This window comes from Oculina patagonica, chromosome 11, assembly GCF_052425735.1.
Source record: "Oculina patagonica isolate OP01 chromosome 11, crgOcupat, whole genome shotgun sequence".
Lineage (NCBI taxonomy): Eukaryota > Metazoa > Cnidaria > Anthozoa > Scleractinia > Oculinidae > Oculina > Oculina patagonica.
Genome location: NC_135768.1, coordinates 13,745,253 through 13,768,312, shown reverse-complemented (window position 1 = coordinate 13,768,312; position 23,060 = coordinate 13,745,253). Strand labels below are relative to the sequence as shown.

Genomic DNA, 23,060 nt, shown 5'->3' with positions numbered 1-23,060 from the left:
AGGTTCAATTGAGCTAAACATTAACTCCAGTTTATGTTTTGGCAAAAACAGCCATTAATGTCACGCACAATCGAAAGGACACCGTTTATGTGGGAGAAAGGTAGGGGAGATAAGTGTTGTCCTGGACCCGAGAGCTGCCTGCCATGCGCGAGGCCAGTACTCGGGGCTAGTGTCAGCGAGTGGCATATAAGACCGTGAGATGGGTGTCACGGGGCACAGAGGCAGTTAAGAATGGCATCGATACGCTTTGAAGACTTAACTGAAGCTAACTGACTTCTCAATAAATTAAAACTAATTCGTAGATCAACGAACACCGACTCAAACAAAGATCGCCCTCTGATTTATATTCAAACTTACCTTCATCTGTGAAACTTTCTAACTCGCTGTTTGAGTGATAACAAGGTGACTGTTTTTGCATGTCATAACGCCTGCGATCCCCGGTCAGCGCCTCTTCATGGTAACACCTCCATTTACGTGTGTTGTAGATATGTCCTTTGTCATACCGAGCGAACAGTCGACCCGGGCAGTTATTGTTTATGTATGAATTCCATTTAACACCACAGTGGTCGTCTTTAAGCTTCTGCAACTCTATTGTAAGATAAAAATAGACGTGAATTAGTGTCATTTATTAAAACTTTAGAACAGGAAACCATAGATCGAATTAATCAGTAACCCAAATTACCAAGGCACTTCTAATCGCAGGCATCGAGTAGCTATTTAGCTGCTCGGGGGCCCGTTTCTCGAAAGCGCCGGAAACTTTTCGGGCCCGTAAAGCGATTTTTAATTATCTGTATCTTAAAAACAAAGATGTGTATAGGCCTGATACGTTGTATGAAGGGAACCTCTGTTCATATTAAATAATGTGAATGAGACAGCCCTGTAACTACGAAAGGTTTGAGATTTTGCTATGGCTTTACGGGTGCGAAAACGTTTCGGGACCTTCAAGAAACGGGCTCCCGGGGTTTTGATCGGTAAGACTGCAACGGACTAAATACCAGGTTGTTTTAATTAATGCTTTTTTCCGTAATAAATTGGAATTATTTGGAAGTTTTCGAGTAATATACCGTATTTTCTCAATTAAAAGCCCCCGGGCGTTTATTTCATACTTGGCTTGGTGGACCCGGCGTTTATTTGAAGCCGGCGTTTAATCGGGGCCCGGCGTTTATTAACGAACTGCAATTTTCTGTCAATTTTTCAGATTGATTTATTGTTTCCGATCTCCAAGACCAAGGGGCAGTTTATCAAGGCGGGACGATTTTTCTCTTCGTATCCAACGTTGATAATTACCCAAATGACATTATTGCGGATTGAACACGTTAATGTTGCAATAAAGATTTGTGACAAACAGAACATAAAAGGTATTTGAACAATAAAGGAGCATGCAAGAAAAGGTTATGGGTAGAACGTTTAAGATCATAAACGGCAATGTCGCCAACGTCCTCCTCGTTTTTAAACGACCTCCTCCAACTTGAAATCAAACGCTGGAGGGTTCCTCGAGATTTCAACAACTGTGAGTGTGAGCACTTACACAAGGAAGGAAATGCGTCAGTCATGAAAACAGGAACACGAACACTGCTAGGTTTTAATTTGTTGTACAGCGTCTATCCTAGCTATGTTACGCCGGACTATTCCTTTGAACGTTTACTGAAATTTCCAAGCAGCATACCATACTGCCATTCAAGTGAATATATTTACTTGTTAGCTTGACCTCAAATAAACGCCGGGACCTCGAACAAACGCCCCCGGCGTTTATTTTAAAAAAAGCAATTTTGACCCGGCGTTTATACGAGGCCGGCGTTTAATCGGGTCCGGCGTTTAATCAAGAAAATACCGTATCAAGCACGAGGGAGTGTTTCATCGCATTTCCAAACACCGAGAAGAGAGTTGAAAATATGACGCGCAGCGGAGTATTTTTGGACAAAATCGAGGTGTTTGGAAATGTGATGAAACACTCTCTCGAGTGTTGCATGTATCTTCTCAATCGAAACTAAAAAAGGAAAAATAAAATCGTTAAAATCTATGCTAATTAAGACCACATATCCAAACCATGGTCATGGTTCTGATTTCCTTGTTTTAACTTGATGAATTATTAATGAGAATGAGGAACTAGTATAGCTATTGTAAAGTTCTGTTTTGTCTGGTATAGTTAAAGTTTACCTTGCCTCCGCCTGCACATTTCTTCATCCCTCCTGGTTGGATCACAAACGCATTTTCCCGCGATTTCATCGCAAGTTTCTCCTTCCCAACAAGTTGGATCACACAAAGAATCTATAAAGAATGTCATGGATTTATTTGAATGGTAAAGTAGTGGAAAATAAGGCAAAAACTGTCATCCAATATAAAGCTAATAAGTACGTCGGTAAAAGCGTCATAAGCCACAGAATCCCCCAGTATAACATAGTACATATGGTACGCATAGTACAACGCCAGCCTAACATTATTATTTGAATGTTCATCCATAGAATTAAAAGATCAGAACAACTAACTTCAATGGCACAATAAACAGTACAACATCCATAAAAGTACTGTTTAAAGCTTTCTTTTGAATGGTCACACACTGTCTAGGGGTTCAACCACAGACTTAAAAGTTGGAACCTCCTTGTACAAGATGATAAACAGTACCACATTAATTTACAGCTCAATAGTTTTCATTTAAATGGTCACAAACTAGGGTTTTTTTCATTCACATACTTTAGAGACACCTTGTACAGCATAATAAATTGTACCACACGAAAATGCACAGATCAAAAGCTGTACTGATAGGGCCACCTTGTACTTCAAAATGCATTCTGTGAAGCATGAACTGTAATCTACTGTATCGTAGCAAATAATTTACACCAACCTATACCTATGTCTCTCGATGCCATAAGGCACACATTTACCTGTAATTTTAAAGACCTCGACGTCATCAGCCAGAAAGGAAGTTTCACCGGTAAAATATGTGCTGGGATCGGAAAGTCCGCTGACATCGTAGGCGCCAAATGCATTCATTTCTGTGTTGACTTGTTGGTTGTTAAAACACAGCTCGTCAATATCTTTGCTCCAGCAAGGTCCTCTATGGTTGTAGATCCTTATGGCAAGGTGTGTTTTCTCGGGTAACACTTCTATCTTTTTTGGTCCATCGGCCGTGAAAGGTGCCAGAGTAAAAAGGAACGCGTTGCTTGACGGGATGCCTTTAGCTTCACCATACGCTAGAAATAAAAGCAAGGATTAACATAGTACTATGTAGCGAAACCCACTGTTGCTAAGCAACTATCCGTATATCGATAAGTGAAAAGCACTTGGACAATAATTATAAAGACTGTAAAACGTTTCGCTCTTCGACGACGAAGGGCTATAAACAAGACACTGTATTCCTGTGTTTGAAACGTAGTAGTATTCATTTACTTTATTCGTTCGTTCGTTCGTTCTTTGTTGAAGTGTTTTTAAAGATAGAAACAACAAGATGACGTCGAAACCAACAAAGCTGAAACAAAAACTGTTTGATACTTTTGGAGGCTGATAACAGTTTGCAGCTTTTTACAGCTCTAATACTTTGATGGGTCGGTATTAAAAATCTTACACCCGCTTTCAGTGTTATGTGCATAGCTATCTTTTTACATCCATCTTTCGACCATTGTCTTTCGACGTGCTGTTTGAAATGAGCCAATCAAAACCGATGCATACCGTTGTTGGTTTCATGCAAATGAGCCAACAAGTACAGAAAGACGTCATGCTAGTGGGCTGTGATTGGCGGATTTCGATTCGTCTTGTTTGTGCAGCGCATCGAAAGATGGAAAAAAAACAACAGTTCCTGGGAGCGGTTTCAAAGCCCTTTAATTTTCAAATTTCAACTTTTCAAATTGAATTTTCAATAGGTTAAATCAATGTTAAAAAATTGGAATCACCGAACTCGTTTTTGTGTTTTTAACAGGTTATTCTGTTGCTATGGTACCGACCCAATGATGTCAAGAAAATAACCACAATTTGTTTACCAATGATTGTGCATTTGTTTGATAACGATCTTGAGAACTGACCTATACAAATATAAGAGCTTGAAAGTGCTGCAAACTGTTGTCAGCCTCCTTAATTTTTCAATATAGATATAGATGCAAAAATATAAAGTTTCCGTTAATCACGTTTCCAGCTGTTATCAGAGAATCCTCCAAATAGGTAGGAATCTTTTCTTCCTAAAGTAATGGTCGGGCCTTTGTAATCGCATCTGCTGTGAAATGTTCCTTTCGACCAGCCATCTACTGCACCCCTGTAGCATGGAACCCAGTACTTATCGCCAAATCCTGACTCAAATAACCACTCCATTAGCTTGGCCTGGTGATCAGGAATGTGGCTGATTATAGCCGATCGAATGCCTGCAAATAAAAAGTGAATCATCACAACTTTAGCTAGGTTAACAAGGTTACTTTACGTACAGATCGTAGTGTCTGATTGAAGCTGTGTTAAATCGTATCAAGCACGCATCACTACATTTATTAAACAGATAAGTCCAAAATATGCTGAACATCGTTTTATATGCAAAATATAATGGCACATACGTATAGAGGCGCGGTAAAGTTTTCAAAAACATTTTAATAGTTGTTATCATTCGATGAAGAACAACAATAAGCGCCAAATTTTTGGAAAAACATTTATTTTATAAAACTTGACTTGAGTTTTAAAGAAGCTTTCAAACCTCTGTAAGGGTTTTTTGTCTAACGTACAACTACATTGCGGTTTATAATCCACTCCGGCTTCTACTTGCAAAGAGCCCATAACCTCACCTGAAAGTCTCGGACAGGCCTGGAGCGGAGTGCATGCGCAGCTAGAATTCACCCCTACTCTGATGTCCCGGATACCAATCTCTCCAATGCCGCCATCATCACTGACACTTTCAAACATTATCTACGCAAAAGAATAATATTTTTATTATCTTTATAAGGCAAAGTTCAATTAAAAAACACCAATCAACAAGAAACTCGAACCTTTCTTCCATCATTAACCCACCTTGAAACCTAGGACCGCATCAATTGGTAGTTGAGCAATTTTCCACTCGTTTCCTTGGTTACCAGCCAGTCGCCACAGCAACGATGTCTCTTCATTTTGACCGACAACGTAGATATTCAATCTGCCAATATCTTCTCCCGACATGAAATAGTAAAACCTTAGACAGTTAACTGCTTCTACAATGTACTGGCTTTCGAGAATGGAGACATCGCCTCTTTGACGAGGGTAAGACATGCTTGTTTCAACATAGTCTGTTGCTGAGAAAACGAAACAAACACAAATATTGCGTGTCGGTTCAATCTAATCAAAATCTAAAGTCAATGTTAGTTGCAAATTTGAAGCTTACTAAAACTACTAATAAAATGATACAGCGTTCTTTTTTTTCTAGTGCAGTCTCCTTGTCATTTCACAATATTGCGCTTAAAAGATTTCCGTTTATTATTACAAAATACAGTGGAACCCCGGAAACTCGAACTCTGAAGGGAAATGGAAAACCGTTCGAGTTATCGGGTCGATTCAATATTTAATTTGCCAGTTAATAATTGACTATCAAATAAATGACAATCAAATACGTGATCTGTTCGTTCCAAGAACTGGAATTCGAGTTACCGGGGTAAAATTCACCCAAATTTTGCTCAAGGGAGTTAGCAAGGTTTTCGAGTTATCGGAGTTCGAGTTAACCGAGTAAAAATGACTGAAAAGTAAGGTTACATCCAAGACAAATGGAAGTTAGTTCGAGTTAGCGGGGGTGTACTCGAGTTATCCGAGTTCGAGTTACCATGGTTACAAAGTATTAATCAAGCTTACCTCCTTGTCGAACTTCAACCTCACACAACATCAAGTCTCCATTATCCACAAGCCTCGTTATGGTGACGTATTTTCCTAGCAGAGGAACAGGGCAACGAATTCTTCGCCAAGTTTGCCCCCTGAATTGAAACGAGCTTCCACATAACGAATTCTTATTTACATTTGGCTCATCGTGATTTCCAATTCTTATTTCCAATAGGTAATCGAGTGGCACGTTATTAAAAATGTACACATCGCGAACTAAAACTTCCTCTTCCAAGTCAACTCGCCACCAAGGATCTTTCTGTGCACTCGTTAGGCTGCACGTTTCTAAGGGTGATTTGAAGCGACTGCCATCCGTTGCTAAGGAAGAATCTCTTACTACACTTGATTGGGAAGTGGGCTTTTTGTAGGCGGCGTTGAAGTTATCTACAGGAAAAAAATGAAACTTATCGCGTCCTTGAAATTACAAGAAAACTAGAACTATTATATTATGCTAGCTTAGTTCTATTATCCATTTAAATCAGTTCATACGATAGTGAATGTAGTGTAAATCGTTAATTTAAGTTGGAAAGAATCAAAGAAACTTTTCGAAACTTTGAGGAAATGTATGCTAAGTTTTGAGTTATCTGTAGAGAGGTAACTTATCATTGGGTAATTTCCCGAGTTGCCTTTTCCCTCCGTTTCAAAACAAAGCCTGCATGTTCAAAAACGAATGTGTTTCTCACGTGCTTATGTTTTAGTGCCGAATAACAAGTCGCTGCTACATCAACTCAGTTAAATATTCTAAACCAAATTTAAATACTGCCATCTTGGACAAAACTTCTGCCTTACTTCATTAAAACATGAAAAAAAATTTCATTCCTCCAAAAACTCCTGGACGTTAACAATGTTGAGTGTAAAGAGTCGATAAACGCTAACATATTATTGACAAACGCAAACTTGCACTCTAATATTTTATAGACCTCGCCATAAGCCACACGTGATCCTCTCGCCAGAATATGTTTTTCTTTATGACTTATTCAATTTGTGGTAGGCGACTTTTATACCGCTCGCTTCTTGTGTCATGCAAGAATCTCAACGAGATTAAAAAGAGTATTTTCCCTTCTTAGGGCTAATTCTCAAAAGGAAATCCATGGATTATTTTCAAATTACTTTGGAGTTAATTCTCCAATCATACATATTCCTAATTATAGAATATAAGATTTCTGAAGTTGTTTCCCGCGTTCGTTATTCTCTTCTGTGGGCTGTCAAAATCTTTCGTGAAATTTTCAAATGTCACCGTTATACTATATATTTTTAAACACCCAGAAATTCATTTCACACACTGAAACCAACTTCTGAAAACTGTTTCTCGATATCAAATGACTTTAACTCACCTTTTATCATGTAAATATTCATGGAATTAACTCCTCCTTTGGAATTAGTGCACTCGTCAGACTCTTCATATTTTGTGGTAACATCAAGATGGCCGTCCGGAGAGGACAGACACTCGCCTCCATTTTTGAAAGCAAACATTTTGTGTCCTTTTCTACGAGCAGCGTTGAGACATTTTATGACGCTGTCTTGTCGAGTGGTGTAGGCACCATCCAGGACCGGATCATTGTGTTCTAAACTCGGAATAAGCGGCCCTGAATCTATTCTATAACAACCAATTTGCTTGTATTCTGTTGAAACGAAACGAAAGGGCGCGATATTAGAACTCACTTATATTATTTGGATTCATAAGAATTACTGTGGAACCGCATTCCTCGAGCCTTCTAGGGAAACATTAATCGGGTTCGAGAAATCGGGGGTAAAATTACAGTGTTCGACTTGTACCCGGGCTTGTATCCCATTCACATCAAAGCTAAAACATGCTTATAGTGGGGTGAATGCCACCCCCAACATCTTTTACGTCCGAGGGCTTTGCTTTCGTTATTGTAGCCTGCGAGCAGGGCCTTTGGTTGGAGATTAGATCAGACTTTCCGCTAATAGGGATTAGTCCAGCAAGCTTTTTGCTTGTTCCTCCCCTATTTAATTCTTGAGCGAAGTACCGCTGCTGTTTGCGCCGTAACAAAAAACCGGTTATTTACTAAGAAACTAGTCGAAACTAGTATATACTTACCTATATCTTGAGATAAAACGTTGTAAAATTCTCCCTGGTTATTGTCTGCCGAATCTTGTTTTAACTTCCATTGGAAACTTGGATTGCCGGTGTTTTTCCACATGTACCAGGGTAGAGCTAAAAAACATAACATATGTAGATTTGCACTAAGGAATGTTTTTGTTCATGCAAAAATCAAACTTACCAGAATTACTAGACCTTATTTGGCAGTTTGAAAAAGACATTGGATCTCTGAAGCTTTGTTTCCCGTTATTTTCATCCAGATTTTTGTTATTTGACCACCTTGCATACGGGTAACATTATCTTTCTTTATCAGCATTTTAACGAGCTACGGCTCCTAAGCACTTCGTGGATAAATAAATTATGTCTTATGTCTATGTCTGTCTTATGTCTTATCTTTGAACCAAAACGTACTTTCAGCGTGGTTTAGAATCCTTCCAAACGTTCAAGTCTGTATTTTTTTTTCCCTTTAATTGATGACCACTTATGAACCTGCATGCATCCAACACTGGTTTTTCTTCAATAAGAGAAGTGACAGACTTGCATGTCCCTGAACCGCATTTGCCAATCCTAAATGTAAAGATACACCGTGCTTTTTGAAATGTAAGTTATGAATGCTGTCTTCGGAAGAGCTTCGTTAATGGGCCCTATGCAACAACTAACGGTCACATGATAGAAAATCTGCCATGCTAAATGGAAAAGAATGCGACACTGGGTTACAAATAAAAGCGACTTCAACCAATCAGCTTGACTTTTCTTTGTTTTGGGTGTTCCAGTGCGTAGTGAGCCATTGATCTGCTCCGCCTGCTCTGGGTAGCGACACAGTTTTGTTTTCTTAAATTTGACGATGGAATGTCCCATGTCTATTTGGTCTATTTGAAGTGCTTATCATGACCAAATACGAGTAAACTATTTTGAAAAGGGTGATTAAGTTACTATTCAAGGCTTTGCTACACTTTCTGGTTTGTTACCTGCATTAGTATGAAGCGTTTGCATTCTCTGTTGTGGAATGACCGACTCCCAGATCCTCAGATCTGCAAGCTGCATGTGATTTACCCGTTTCAGAGTCTTAGCAGATGAATCCAGTCCTATCAAAAACGATGTATATTTATCGCTATATTCGTAGGGTAGTCTTGCTGGGTTCGTTGCTTCTGCAGCCAGGACACCATTGTGATAGAAGCGCAATCCCCACTGCTTACTCCACGTGATACCCACGTGCACCCAACTCAGAGGGTAGTCTGAGAGTCGCAGTTCCCAGTTATGATTGGACGTTGAGACTGACACAAGGTATGTGCCCGTGAACTCCTGGTAACCAATGAGAATTCCGGGATTGTGTTCACCAATTCCTCGAGTTGTTAAAATGACGTCAATATTTTCTGACGAAAACGTGAAAAAAAAACAGTTTACAATTTTTGCATAGATCGATCATTTACATTATTACGTTAATTTATGACGAAAGTTGGGTTGAAAGAATGAAAGAATTAAAACGTAATTATTATATAGTTATTAAAGTAAACATTTTATTTAGTTAATGACTGATAAATGACTTATAGGTTATATGTAATTATAACTTGTACAATCATATCACATCATATTACTATATTATAACATACTCTAAGTATGTTTAATCTCTTGTTCCAAAGCAAGCGTTTTATTACAAAATGCAACTTTCAGACACATCTTAATTAACTACAGTTAAAGATAATATTCGTTCTAGTCCTAGGGCCAGATCGGAAGAGCCATGCAGATAGCTCATCGGTTACCTACAGAAGGGGTACTACATAATTTTTTTCTTTAACTTTTCACTTGAAAACAGTGATGATGATGATGATGATGATGATGATGATGATTAATTTTATCTTGGGGTCAAAAGTGAAACGCATAGCAGAATCACTAATTGGGAACACTTAAATAAATCAACCGATCGGCGGGTCGGTTCGATATATTTTGAAATGTCTCTTAAAATGCCTAATTATACGCCACCCAAGTAACCAAAAGGGCAACTACTTTAATTAAACAAGAGTTATTTTATTGGGTGTGGGTGGCAAAAAATTATATCGTCAGATTGTTGGGTGGATTTTCTGGGTGTGAAAGGTAAGTGCCTGATTCTGCAAGGAATAAGTGTTCTAAATAAATAGTTATTGTAACGTTTAACCAAAATGTTATGTGAAAGTTTGGTTGGATACGATCTAATGCAAAAAATACGATCGACTTCATGTTCTGATGACGTACGTACAATCCTGAACAATCTTAATCCCTGAAGCCTTGATTTTTAATTTTTCAAACTCATTAACAATTCATAAAGTTAAAACAAAGGAGATCAGAACCGTGAAGGAGGTTTGGATATGTGATCTTAATTAACATACCTTTTTGCGAAAATAGTTCTCCGTTTTTACTTCTCCGTAATTTTAGCTCTATTGAAAAGACTCTGCCAATTGTTGAACTTTACACCTGATGATAGTTTGCAATAAAACCAAAACATTGTGCTTTCCTCCTCAGTTTATTTCACTTCAAACTGTCAGCTAGTCCAAGATTTTAAATCACACACTCGAGAGAGTGTTTCATCACATTTCCAAACACCTCGTAGTTTGTCAAAGAGACTCCACTGCGCGTCTCTCTCTTTTCGGTTCTTAGAAATGTGATGAAACACTCTCGAGTGTTTGATACATTACGAGAACAGTTTGGCTATCTGGCAACGATTCGTTCTGAAAAAATGGTTGTTTAAGTGAATGAGATAGTCTGGATTGTGAGAAAAGAAAAGCAATCCACTGCACGAAAGTTTTCTCCTAAACAAATACCAAATAAAGCTTGTTCCTTTGTTTTTACAACGGTTTATTTTAAAAAAAAGAAAATTCAGTAGCTTTGGTCTCAAGAACTGCTACAGAACTGAGTTAATGAAATGTATATACATGTACCTTTTTCGCAAGCCAGATATGCCCTATTATTTACAAGACATCCAATGTCGTTCCATTTCCCGGTGTCAATTATTTCCACGCATTCTTCACTTCCACCATGGTTGTTAGGTTCAGGTCCGGACCAATTCGCAAATGTTGGTATGGAGCCATTATTCCACCTGAATATGTCACTGTGCGTGGCATCACGTCGCAGAGCCAACCACCATATCTTTCCACTCCTTGTGACGAAGTTATTCTCTTCCTCTGACGTCACTTTGATAAGATCTGCACCGTTGTCACGACAATATTTCATCGCGTCTGACCATGTCCTTTGGTGGTCCGTAAACAAGTAGCAGGAACCTTGAAAATATTCCCAATTCGAAGTAGGACAGCGGTCTGATTAAGAAACAAAAAAAGGAAACCCGCGTATTTACGTACACAAAGGAAAAAGACTTAACTCTTCTAGCACCTAACTCATTTCTCGCACTTCTAAGAGAAATGACTGAGATTCAACTGAAAAAACACACACATACTGACTGATGACGACGTGATTAAACACTTCAACATTCAATCTCGTGATTACAACTGCCGACCCTTAGCAAGGTAAGGTGTTTCGATATCCGATCTGGGATCTATGGCTAACCTTTACTTTAAAGGGACATGGTCAGCGTTCTTACCCCGCTGACCTGGACACTAGTTTTCACGTTTTGAAAAAAGTCTTTTTTCAAAACGAATCTTCAGAAATCTGCTTCAATCTTCTCAGTGTTTCACTTAATGGGAAAATTTAGGGAAAAAAACACTGAGAAGATTGAAGCAGATTTCTGAAGGTTCTCTATGCGTATTTTTGATTTCGGGTTAAGGTGGACTTTTTTCAAAACGTGAAAACTAGTGTCCAGGTTAGCGCGGTCTGAACGCTGACCATGTCCCTTTAATTCTTCGTTCGTGTAAGGAGTAGACTCTGATATAAGCATCAAAGCAAACACACTCCCTCTCCTAAAGTTTTTGGATCAATAGTCGTTTCTGGGAAACTGCCCACCTACCCCTCCCCAAACCTAACATTTATGGGTAAAAGAGATCAAACCGTGGCAAAGCATCATTGCCTAGCCACAACAAAAAACAACCCTGGTTAGTTTTGCATCGATCTCCTCCGAAGTATAACTCTCACCTGAAATTTTGAATTCCACTCTCATGCAACAAAGATCGGGTGCTTTGCATTCTTTGGGATTAAACTTCACGAAATTTGCTTTGAACGTCGGTGAAATGACGTGCTTTACCACTGTATTTCCATTAAAGTTTCCTGAAAACTCCTAAAAAAGAAAGAAAAAACAGGTTTCAGTGAATCTCGTCTCCAAATAAAACGCGTCTCGAGGTCTATACTATCAATGGATAAGGAACATGCTGAGGTTTTTTTATTGCTTTTATGTGCGATGTATGATACCCGAAAATAATGTGATACATGTTAAATTATTTTTCTAAACGTGGATACAAAATGACGTTATTTTTTAATATCATGCCCTTCTTAGTTTTTCGTCCAGCGTGCTTAATATCCACGAGCCAAACAAACTAACTATTTAGATATGGCAATCATAGCCATAAAGTATAACTCTTGACTCAAAGAAGAGAAAGATCTTGGGCACCTGGTTCTAAAGCATAAGCTCCAGAGCTTCAGGGAACCACCTCTAATTTGGTACCATGAAACGTTGGCTTGCGTATTCTTACGGAAGTAGAGGAAAAACATGACACGAACTTTATTAATGGGTTAGAGACTGTTGTGAGTGTTTTGTTGACAAATACACGCACGCGCTGGCCGCACAATGAACGAGAAATTTTTTCGGACAGACTCTAACCCTTTTAATATACAATCTGAGTACACTGCAAGCGATCATTGACTTAACGAACTTCAAACAATAATGTTTAAAAATAAGAAGTGTAGTAGTACATAATTACACGGGCTTAGATCAATAATATAAAAATCACAAATAAGCCGTACAAAAAATAAAGCTTACAATGGTTCATAAAATCGTTCATCAGCTGTGGACGTTCATAAATACAGTCAGCGAGAAGCTTGTTCAAAGCAAGTCGATGGCTTTCACAATCAAGCAACAAGCAAGTCAACCGCACACAAAAAAATGTATTTATTGAGCTGCAGTTTACCCTTGAGCATGAAAGCGCTTCAAGTTGTTATCCTCTTCGATTTTGTTTGGTATTGGATCGTTGATTATTTGAGGAATCTATTTTTTCTTCCACTTCTGCAAGCCTTGAAGCTGAAGACACTTTCAATGATGCACGATTTTTGTGCATTATTGTCAATACTGCACTGTCGGAGTTTGCTGACGACAGGTAAAGCAAAATCACGTGATCTATTTAAACCAATGGCACGCGTGGATTTTGGACAGTGAACGAAGATTGTATATTAATAAATAATAACCAATTTCACTCAATTATTTATTAGGGTTTTGTTTTCGCTATCCAGTAATAATCCACTCATTCTGGAACCACCATCGCATTTAAAACATTATTAAGTGTGTAAATTCTTGAATACTACCTTGACGATTCCATTATCTTTGTAATCCTCCCATGTACCACTTGATGTCTTATAACTTAACGTGTACATCTTTACAAAGCCATAGTCGTCTCTAGCACCCTGGGTATATATGCTGTTTACGCTATATTCTTGACCCAAGTCTATCTGAAGCCAGTCTCCAACGCGGCCACACCATGAGGCGTGGCAGTTACCGTCTCCGTGTAGCCGAGCGAGTTCTGGTTTGGTCATACATTTCCAGCTGGAAGACGACCATTGACTGACGTCATAGATGGCAAGTACTGTGAAGAGTGAAGATATACAGAGTGAGTCCCTGACAAGTACGTACGTACTTCTCAGGTAGTACCAACAATGCTATGGATTGTCCTTCTTTGAGTGTCCTGAAGGTGTAAAATGAGAATTCAGATTTGCATTCTTTTTTGGGGGGAAATGAGATTTGGGTCAGTGGGACTGGGAATCGCAAAAAAATGGGGTCGGGACTGGGATCTGGGCAAAAAGCAGGCTGGGAAATGGGATTTGGGCAAAACTTTGGCTTGAAAGCGGCGTTTATATCCCTTCCCTTTCAGGACTCTCTTCTTTAGATTTTGATAGTCCCCCGGTTTCTCACAAGAGTCCCCAAACCGAAGATATCGTCGGTTTGGTGCATTCTTCCTAATCTTTACAAAGCAGATCACCTTGATCAGCCGACTGCAACGTTGACGACGTCAGCAGAGTTTAAATTCACATAATCGTTTATTGCAACCCACTGGTGTTGAAATTGCTTCGACAGCCTTGGCGGAAAAAAGCAAGAAAGGGACTGTTCAATATAATTAACATGGTGGATCGATCACATTAATATTGACGTCACACGTCTTAGAGAATGACAGGCACTCGCCTCACCTTTTTCGCAAACAAAATTCAAGACCTCTCCACAGCTTTTTGTAAGCCAAGCCCCAGAACTCACTGAGAAATAGGTGCAATCGTCTCGGTCATCTTCATAAACAGGTTGTCCGGCCTCCCAGTTTACATAAACAGGTTCAGTGCTATCGTCGGTCCAGTTCATCTTGTTACCTGCAACTTCTTTAAGACCTATCCAGCTGTCGCTGTTTATATGAGCGTTGATAAAATCATTTTCTTGCACAGATCCGATATTGAGCAGGTTTGCAGATGACTGTTGGCAGGACGCTTGGGAGCCACTCCAGGAATTTGAAGTCGTTGAGAAAAAATAGCAAGAACCTTGAAAGTACTCCCAGCCAGGAGGGCAATACTCTGTTGTAAATAAAATACACACACTCAAACAAACAGGAATATTTTCATAATCGTCGAATATCTCCCACGTGTTTTAGGATTCCCATCGCCTTAACCATAAATCAGTTCAGTGGAAGTTTAGCAGGTACGTTGCTTAGCAGCATGACGTTTCTCGGTGGCGGAAGCCTGACATGACGACCTCTGATTGGTGTTGTAAGGAAAATTTTCCCCAAGAAAGGAACTTGATGGCCGGCTGTTTACACAAAGGAACATGTAACAAAACATGTCCCAGCGACATGTAGCAAGGACAAAATCACAACATGTATACACATAAGAAATAAAGCAGGCACATGTTGCACTTGACACAATGAAACGTGCAACTGCCTGCTACATTTTCTTGCTGTGATTTTGTCTCTGCAACATATATAGCTTCACGTCCCTTCGTATGTCAGTGGCTTTAAGGTATACTAATAAGGTATGTATATAAGCTAACCTTGTAATATTCCAACTCTCATACAAGCTCCTCCTTGTAGCTTTTTCACTGTGAATCGTACATGCCGTGCTGCGTATTGCGTTGGATAAAAATAATCCATTGACCCATCTGAAATCTGTGAAAATATGATAACAACTTGTGACTTTAAATGTTTAACAAATTTAAAGTGTTGCGTAACTGGTGCAACAGGTTGTAATACCACAAACATGTAAAAAAAGAACAAGTGCGGCTGTATCCTTGTTGTTTTGTAGTTCCATGTGTCATGGAATGGGTGTACGTGTCTTTCATATGCCGCCAAATTAGACCTTCTATTTGCTACATTAGATGACACCCCATGAACCCAAAGGGAAAATATGGAACTTCTTATTCAACCAAATCATTACAAACACAAGAGCTCATGTCAAATTTGTAGCGTTGTATACTTTCTCTATATTACTCTTTGTATCAAAACTTGTACGTAGCTAAAAAACAAACAAAGTATTTTGATTAACGCATAAGCATCAATGAAGCTATTAAACTACACAAACCGCTTCAAGCAGCCACGTGTCGTCAGAAGCACCATCCGCGCGAAGGCTGATGGTATATTTAGTAACTGCATTGTTTGAGTCATGTGCTCCTTGCACGGCTACTCCATATATGGTCTTATCAGATCCCAGATCCAATTCGAGCCATTCATCAGCTCGATTGTAATAAGAACACCATGAGCCTTGTTTGTTGTTCAAAATGGCGTGTTCTGGTCGCCCGAGTGCACTGGTATCGTCCAGACTGTAGCTTGCAGTTAATTGAGAGTCAGGGACATAGTGCGTATGTCTAACATAACGAAAAGTGCCTGGGGCTGCAAAAAGTAAATAAATAAATAAATAAATAAATAAATAAATATACCGGTGACAAAATTATGACATGACTTGCTAATGTGTTAACGAAATATTCTTCGAAAAATATGAATCACATTTTATCAGTAACTGCCGTAGAAAATACGCAGGATGTTTGTCAGCTGATGTTTGTCTTGACGGTTGAGAGTATGCCTATTTATGACGTCATAACTTTTTCAACAATGCAAATTTCATAAAACTTGTATTTTGCGTGTGCACTTGTATGAACTGTTGGCAATGTTTTTACGTTTAAGGTTTTCTTCTGTTGTGGCCACGTGAAAATTATGCTGGAAATGTTGGAGAGATCTTCAATATGGTTACACAGTTTAGAATCTTAAAATATGTTGGTTAGAAGTCGTGATTAATTAGCAACAGTGCGGTAGTATGAAGGACTGCCCAGCCCTTTAAGGGATCTGGAGATCAGACTTGCCCCCCAAAAATCTGAACTGTTTGAAATGCCCCTGACGTAAAAATGTTTCCCAATTTATTCTGCACGACGAGTCCCTCGTACATAGATACACTTTGATAAGAGAGATACTTTACAGCCTTTTGTCAGATCTGGCCGGCCAGACCAGTATATATATGCGTGAACTGAACTCGGTTGTCAATCGGGTTTGTCCTGTCAAATCAGTCAATGCATAAATGTTATACACTGCTATGGGAAAATGTCGTGAAAAGACCTATTTCACATTCAAAACCACCGGACTGACCGGCCAGTTCTGACTAATGAAAAGCGCCCTTAGTCTCGCGTTTGTGTCTAGAAAAAAACCCCTTGCCTTACCATCGTAATAGAAGACCTCCAAGTCATCAACCAGAAAGTACTTAGTACCGGCTAACAGGTTATCACGCTCAGCAGATGTCAGGGATAATGCACTGGGAAACTCGTAAGACTTGTCAAGATTTGTAGATGACTCCGCAGTCGAACGTGCTGAGTTGTGAATAACGATATCATCGTCACCAAAAATGGGACCAAACTGGCTTTGTTGCTTGGCTGCCATGTCGAATTTGTTGTTTTTAAGATCCATTTTAAAAGAAGGCAATCCACGTGAATTCTTCAAGCTAAAGATGAAAGCTTTGTCACTCGAAATATATCCATCTGTACCTAGAAAACAAGTTTTACAAAATTATTAAAGCGCGAAGAGGAGAAAACATTAAACTGAGGAAACTAAAACAATGTTTGACTTTTGGAAACAGCCTGACAACAGTGCCATATCATCATTTTTGACTAGTCCTTTTGTTAATGTCTGAATGGAAAGTTTAACAAAAAGACTCAGGTGAGCCAGGCACCAAAGTTTGTTTACTTTGTCAACGAGGCTGAAGGATCAATGAAATTAATGCTGGGTTCCTAGATAGTAAATTTTGAAGCAAAATGGGTATAATTTGCTTTTGTACAGGCTAACGCAGCTCGGTCAAAGTAATAATCACATACACATACCTTATTAATATCCGTTTTAGTAAATTTAGAAAGAGCTAGATACATAACATGGCATTTTCCCCTTGTGCTTATAGGCAACTAACATGGCGACAGAATGCATGCAACGTCAGTTGAATCGTTAATGCGACCGTTTTACACAAGAATACTGAACTCGTCTTGAAAGCAGTTCTTGTGATGTACTATGTTACCTTCATGTCGAGAAGGAAAAACAAAATGACACCGAAAAAGTAATAATAAAAGAATAAGAAACAAAGATTGTTATGATTCAGTTGAAGCGGATTTCCAATGACGAGCTTGAAAATGTACCCTTAATTGTTCAAGATGCAACATTCGTGACATAGCTCGGGTCCCTTAAGGCCCGGTAATACGAGCAACATTTTTGTTCAACTTATCTCGCAACATTGTTGCATTGCAAGTTGAACGAGTTGTTGCCCGTATTACTACCGCGCGCTCAACTTGTCTCGCAACAAATTTCGGTGTTGTAAGTTGCAGCAACTGAACATGTTGCACAAAGTAGAACCGAGTTCTACTTTTTGCAACAATTTTTTTTCAACTTACAACACCGAAATTTGTTGCGAGACAAGTTGAGCGCGCGGTAGTAATACGGGCAACAACTCGTTCAACTTGCAATGCAACAATGTTGCGAGATAAGTTGAACAAAAATGTTGCCCGTATTACCGGGCCTTTAACGAGTTTTGAGCGGCAAACTTCAAAATTTCAAAATTGCTCAAACATTAGCTATTAGTAGTCCCTATTTTATAATTTCCATGAAACTTGAGAAAAGCTTGAAAAAAAACGTAAGGCAGTGAATTTGCGTGTTTACACTTTTGCCGCTATGTTTCGATTTTGTTTGAGTCTTGCAGACATTTACTCTTAAAAAGGTCTTACGCACTTACCTCCCCAGTTTTTGTCCAGAAACCCACCAAATATATTTTGCTGCACTCGAATGAGTATCACAGTCGGTCCTTTGCCGTCGCATAGCGAGTGAAAATGATGACCTTTCCAGTTTGAACTTGGATTAGCTCGATAGCAGCGAAGCCAGTTCCCCTCTTTCGGAAGGACGGCGTCCAGCCATGTTCCAAGAATATTATCGTGCGCGTCGTTAAAGCCAGGAATATTTGAAAGGAAGCGTGCTGCAATGAAATAAACCATATTATTATATGGCAAAGCCAGTCTTAGGTAAATCCGAACGTTCTAATTGGTTCTTTCTTGGTCGGGATCTTGCCATTGCCGATCTTGCCAGTCGTGTTTTTATTTTTTCGAAAGCCGCCAAATTCAAAATTTGAAACTAAACCTGCAAAAAAAAAACGTGTACATATTCTCATTCTTCGCAAAGAAACTACCTAACATATTGATATTTTACAGAGCTTACAACACGGACGAAGAAAACGAATATTCACCAAGCGAATTTTTACCGTATTATCCTAAAGATCGGGTAACTTCTGATGTGAAAACTGAGACGGGCATCACCGAAAGCCAGGACGCCATAGACGATTTTATAAACGAACAGAAAAGAAATTTGGCTGCTAATATGAACGCTCTTCTTCGCTACATGGAAGGTAATGGTATGACAAATGAAAGAATTGAAAGCCTATACCTGCTTCCGAGGTTGACCAACTTTCCGCCCAAATTTTTCACGCAGCGAATTTTTATAAACACGCGTAGCAAAAAATAAAGAAGAGTACGAGCCGGCAGCAATTTCCAGTTTTCAGCGCAGCATACAACGATACTACTCAGGTGACCTGAGAAAAAATATCCATTCAACAAACTCAACGACAATGAGTTTGAAAAATCGAGAAGAGTACTAGCTGCGAAGTGCCAGTTACTAGTTCACAAGTACGGCGAAGGAAACAAAGCGCTCAGGCGGTTGATGGAGACAACGAAGATGCTCATTTTGAAGCAGAAGAATTCGGCGACTCCAATCCAGTTGCACTTCAAAGAACTGTCTGGTGGTTTTTGTCCTTACAGTTCGGTTTACGAGCCAGAGACGAAAGCCGGCCCGTAAGTTTATACGCTGGGGAGACGTTCAACTTAACAGCAGAATAAGCAGAATAAGGGAATAAAATGACTTTTTGAGGGAATATTGTTTATTTGCGCCCGCGTAGTGTCATTTGTGGCCCGAGCGCGAAGCGCAAGGGCCACAACTGACACTACAAGGGAGCAAATAAACAATATTCCCGAAAAAAGTCATTTTATTGTCATTATTATCAATAAACAAGGCCAAATAACATCCAGATAGGTAACACATTCAGTTTAATGAAGTTAGCATCATGATTTTCAATTCAAATAACACAAGTACTTCGTCGCAATGAAAATTATACACGATGCTACTGAGGCTTTATATGTCTTATTGTGTAGTTGTAGTCTAAAAGAGCTAGCTGCAGTGTCACTGAAAATAATGAGCAATGGGTTGATGCATGGATAAAAAATACTTTACAAACTTACATTTTCCGATTGAACTTCGGCGTAAAATTCCTGCAACCGCTTTAGCTAAATTAGCTCGACAGGAGATACACAATTCAAGTGAACGATGTTTCGTTTCTCGCAAGACAACAAGGAGTTGCTCTCTCTGTCTCTTCGCCTTGTGCATTTACTTCTAAATCCGATTTTTTTGCTGTATTTTGTCCCATTTACAACAAATAGACTTTGATTTTTCCTACCGAACACAATTCGGTCCGTACTGCCATGACCTCGAGCCAATATTCCCCATTACGGCCCTCGCGCTCGGTTAGTAAGAAGTTAAGCTTTCTCACATCTTCTCAAAGTAAGGTGTATATAGAGACGGACCATTAGAAAAGTGATGGGAAGGGTGGGAAAAAAAAAACAAAAAAAAATCATGAAAGGGAAAATGCCATGAAAAAAATTCATGCAAAGAGGAAGAAAAAGAAAAAATAAAGTACATTTTAGTCGTATTTAAAGTTTAAAAGTATGAAATTACAATTATTTGATGCGGATATAACGAATATAATAAACGGCACGCAATGCATGCAAAAGCGATGACGTTTCACAAGGGGTCTTACATAATTTTGAGGAAATGTGTCAAAAACTTAAAGTAAATAAAAGTAGCTGACACCTTGTGCGTGAAAAAGACTGTTATTGAACTGCAGCTTACATTTTCCAAACATAGGAAGCAATGTAAGTGATTGTATAAATAGCTTAGCATAGTTAGGATCTGATTGAATTTAAATAAATACAGTACTTATAATTTCTCAGGCAAAAGATGCAATTAATACATTTTCTTTGTAGATTTGCTCTATTGAACAACAGCTATATTTTATTTTATATTCTATTTTTTTAGATTTCCCTTTGTTGCCTCAACAGAGATTGCGTTATATTATAGTGTGACATCTGATGAACGACATACGATACGCGCTAGCAAGCTTTTAAAGAAAGGTCAAACGGTCTCTTGCTCACAGCGGCCCTTTATATTATAAGAATTAGAAATTTCTGTCTACTAAATCTAATAGTTCCCATCATTTATAATTTATCTCCTTCGTTTATACTTGTAGTGTTCCATTCTAACTGCACGGGAGTATTCTTTCGTGGTCTACGCGGCGATTTCTTGTTGAGTTAAATTAAACTTGATTTCTGTTCGATCGCGACAGAATAAAAGCGCCCGTCGTGCCATGGCAATAAGCGATTACGTCATCGCTTAAAAATTAAACCTCTACATTCAGAATTCTTATCAAAAATAGAAAAACAAAATGAATGCTGCAAAACCCGAAAAACGTAACAAGTGTCACGTGAACCTAATAAAAATTTCTGATTGCCCGAGACTCATCTCTACTGAGCTAACACAAAACTTTCCAATCAGTGACTTTTTCTTGCCATATTAAGTGAAGAGTGTACCAGTACTTACGTCTGTGACGAAACCAGAAGCTTAGCGAGAGTCCTTGATGACATAAATTGGGATCACTGAGACAGTGTGAACTGTAATCGCCAAGATTGAGGTGCTCCAAAACATTTATGCTCGCCACACCATTCAGTGTGTACCATCCAAAGTGTTTAAAAGTTCCACTTCTATCGGAAACACTATCATACGTTCTCTTCAAAGCAGGGGACGGTTTTGGAAAGTTCCAGTGAGATAGCTCTAGAAAAAATAAAGGTGTTGTTGATTTCTCTTCCCCCTTGAAATGAACAAGACTTACTCTTTTCAAACCCAAATATGATAGCTCGATGATAAGCTCGCTTTATTAGTAATAAAAGCAGCTGCAAGGCCATAGCTTCAGTAAAATAACATGGTATTGGTTAAACATGATAGAGACGGTCAAAAATATGTTTTTCTTTTTTGGGGGGGGGAGGTAGGGGGAGGGGGGATTGCAATGCATTTCACTCATTGACTAGACCAGGCAGACCAGGCTTCGACAAACCATAGTTTATAGAGGGAAATGGTTATGAAGCCCGGCAAAGGTCTTTGTTGTGGGGGTTGACCCTGCACAAAACCTGACAAAGTACAATAGGTGGTTACGTGTCATCGTGTAACTAACCGATAGAAACATTGCGATTACGTATGTCATGCATGGTGAATGAGCACAAAACAAAAGATGTGCAGGGTCGTGCACCTTCCAACATAAATCTTGGACTCTTTGTTTGTCACTTTGATGTTTGCCGAGAATCTTAACCATTTCCGCCATTAACTATAGACAATCTGACAAAGGTTTCGTATAAAGTGTCAGAACAATTGGCCAATTTCGATATATTTAAGTTCTTACAAGGCAAGTTCAAGTTCAAGTTTACTTTCTACGAGGCTAAAGGGATTTAGAAAAAAGAAATCACATCGAGACTTAAGGATAAATAAGCTTCGGCGCCATGATAGAATTTTAACATGTCGAAATATCTGTTGACGTAGTATTTTGATTTTCTTTATTTGGAGTTGAAAAGTCTTACCTGGGAATTTACAAAGTGTAGAATTCATTTTCATCACATTTCCCTTTCGCCATAAATGCACTTCCGGCCATGGCACGACATTTCCGATGAGAGACGAACATGCATGCGCTAGTTTTTCAATCCGAGAAACATCGTCGATATACTTGTCCCACATGTTAAAGCGAGTTAAGGCGCCTTTAAACATCCCTACGAGCAAATAACCAACGTCTGTGTTGTAATTAGACCCCAGGCCTACTCCTTCCGCCTTCTTTACACCATCGCTGTAAAATGTCCAATTGCCATAACCAGAAGACCTTGTGATGCACATGTGATGCCAGCGCTCATCTGTAATGACGTCATCTTGGACGCTGAAGGTTCTAATAAATTACAAACAGTTTAGTTTAGACATTGTTTTTTAACTGTAAATTATATGGGATAAAAGTTATGAAACTGTTACTAAGCCGAAGTTAACTATGTCATTTTATTGGCTTCTGCCGGAAATGAGTTCAGCCATCTTTAGTTAAAAATTCTTATCGCTACGAGCAAAGCTGTGGCTAGGTATTTTAAAATAATGGCAATTATTCACTAACCTTTGATCACTTTTAAGGAAAAATAAGTAGCTACCATCTCCATTGTAGGAAAAGCTAACGACGCTTTCATTTTCATAATTACGAAGCGAGAAAACCGTTGACCAGCCTGTTGGTACTCCGGTCTTTAACCACCAGCAAGCTGTGAAGTCCTTGAGATCGGTGATCCGAGGAAGGAGTATGTAGTCTGATGACTCACCACTGAATATCAGCTCATAATGCCACTCACGTTCTATAGACAAAAGCACGATAATAGACTATCAGCAAAGGT

The 23,060-nt window shown here is 39.0% G+C and overlaps 1 protein-coding gene and 1 pseudogene across 2 annotated transcripts in view; one reads left to right on the top strand and one right to left on the bottom strand.

Annotated features, from left to right (window-relative positions):
- Positions 1-23,060, bottom strand: part of LOC144630294 (uncharacterized) — a 100,591-nt gene that overhangs the window by 39,773 nt on the left and 37,758 nt on the right. For both annotated transcript variants that reach the window (XM_078488625.1, XM_078488624.1), the window contains exons 8-28: positions 22,793-23,021; positions 22,224-22,579; positions 21,196-21,426; positions 18,233-18,469; positions 16,683-17,003; positions 15,557-15,864; positions 15,030-15,144; positions 14,189-14,557; positions 13,313-13,590; positions 11,933-12,074; positions 10,789-11,163; positions 8,845-9,249; positions 7,874-7,990; positions 7,146-7,433; positions 5,788-6,195; positions 4,981-5,237; positions 4,758-4,878; positions 4,119-4,349; positions 2,883-3,191; positions 2,158-2,268; positions 358-588 (exon numbers count right to left, since the gene is read on the bottom strand). In XM_078488625.1, coding sequence (XP_078344751.1) covers positions 358-588; positions 2,158-2,268; positions 2,883-3,191; positions 4,119-4,349; positions 4,758-4,878; positions 4,981-5,237; positions 5,788-6,195; positions 7,146-7,433; positions 7,874-7,990; positions 8,845-9,249; positions 10,789-11,163; positions 11,933-12,074; positions 13,313-13,590; positions 14,189-14,557; positions 15,030-15,144; positions 15,557-15,864; positions 16,683-17,003; positions 18,233-18,469; positions 21,196-21,426; positions 22,224-22,579; positions 22,793-23,021 — 5,439 coding nt within the window. The remainder of the gene's footprint in view (positions 1-357; positions 589-2,157; positions 2,269-2,882; positions 3,192-4,118; positions 4,350-4,757; positions 4,879-4,980; positions 5,238-5,787; positions 6,196-7,145; positions 7,434-7,873; positions 7,991-8,844; positions 9,250-10,788; positions 11,164-11,932; positions 12,075-13,312; positions 13,591-14,188; positions 14,558-15,029; positions 15,145-15,556; positions 15,865-16,682; positions 17,004-18,232; positions 18,470-21,195; positions 21,427-22,223; positions 22,580-22,792; positions 23,022-23,060) is intronic.
- Positions 18,497-19,382, top strand: LOC144630847 (uncharacterized; annotated as a pseudogene).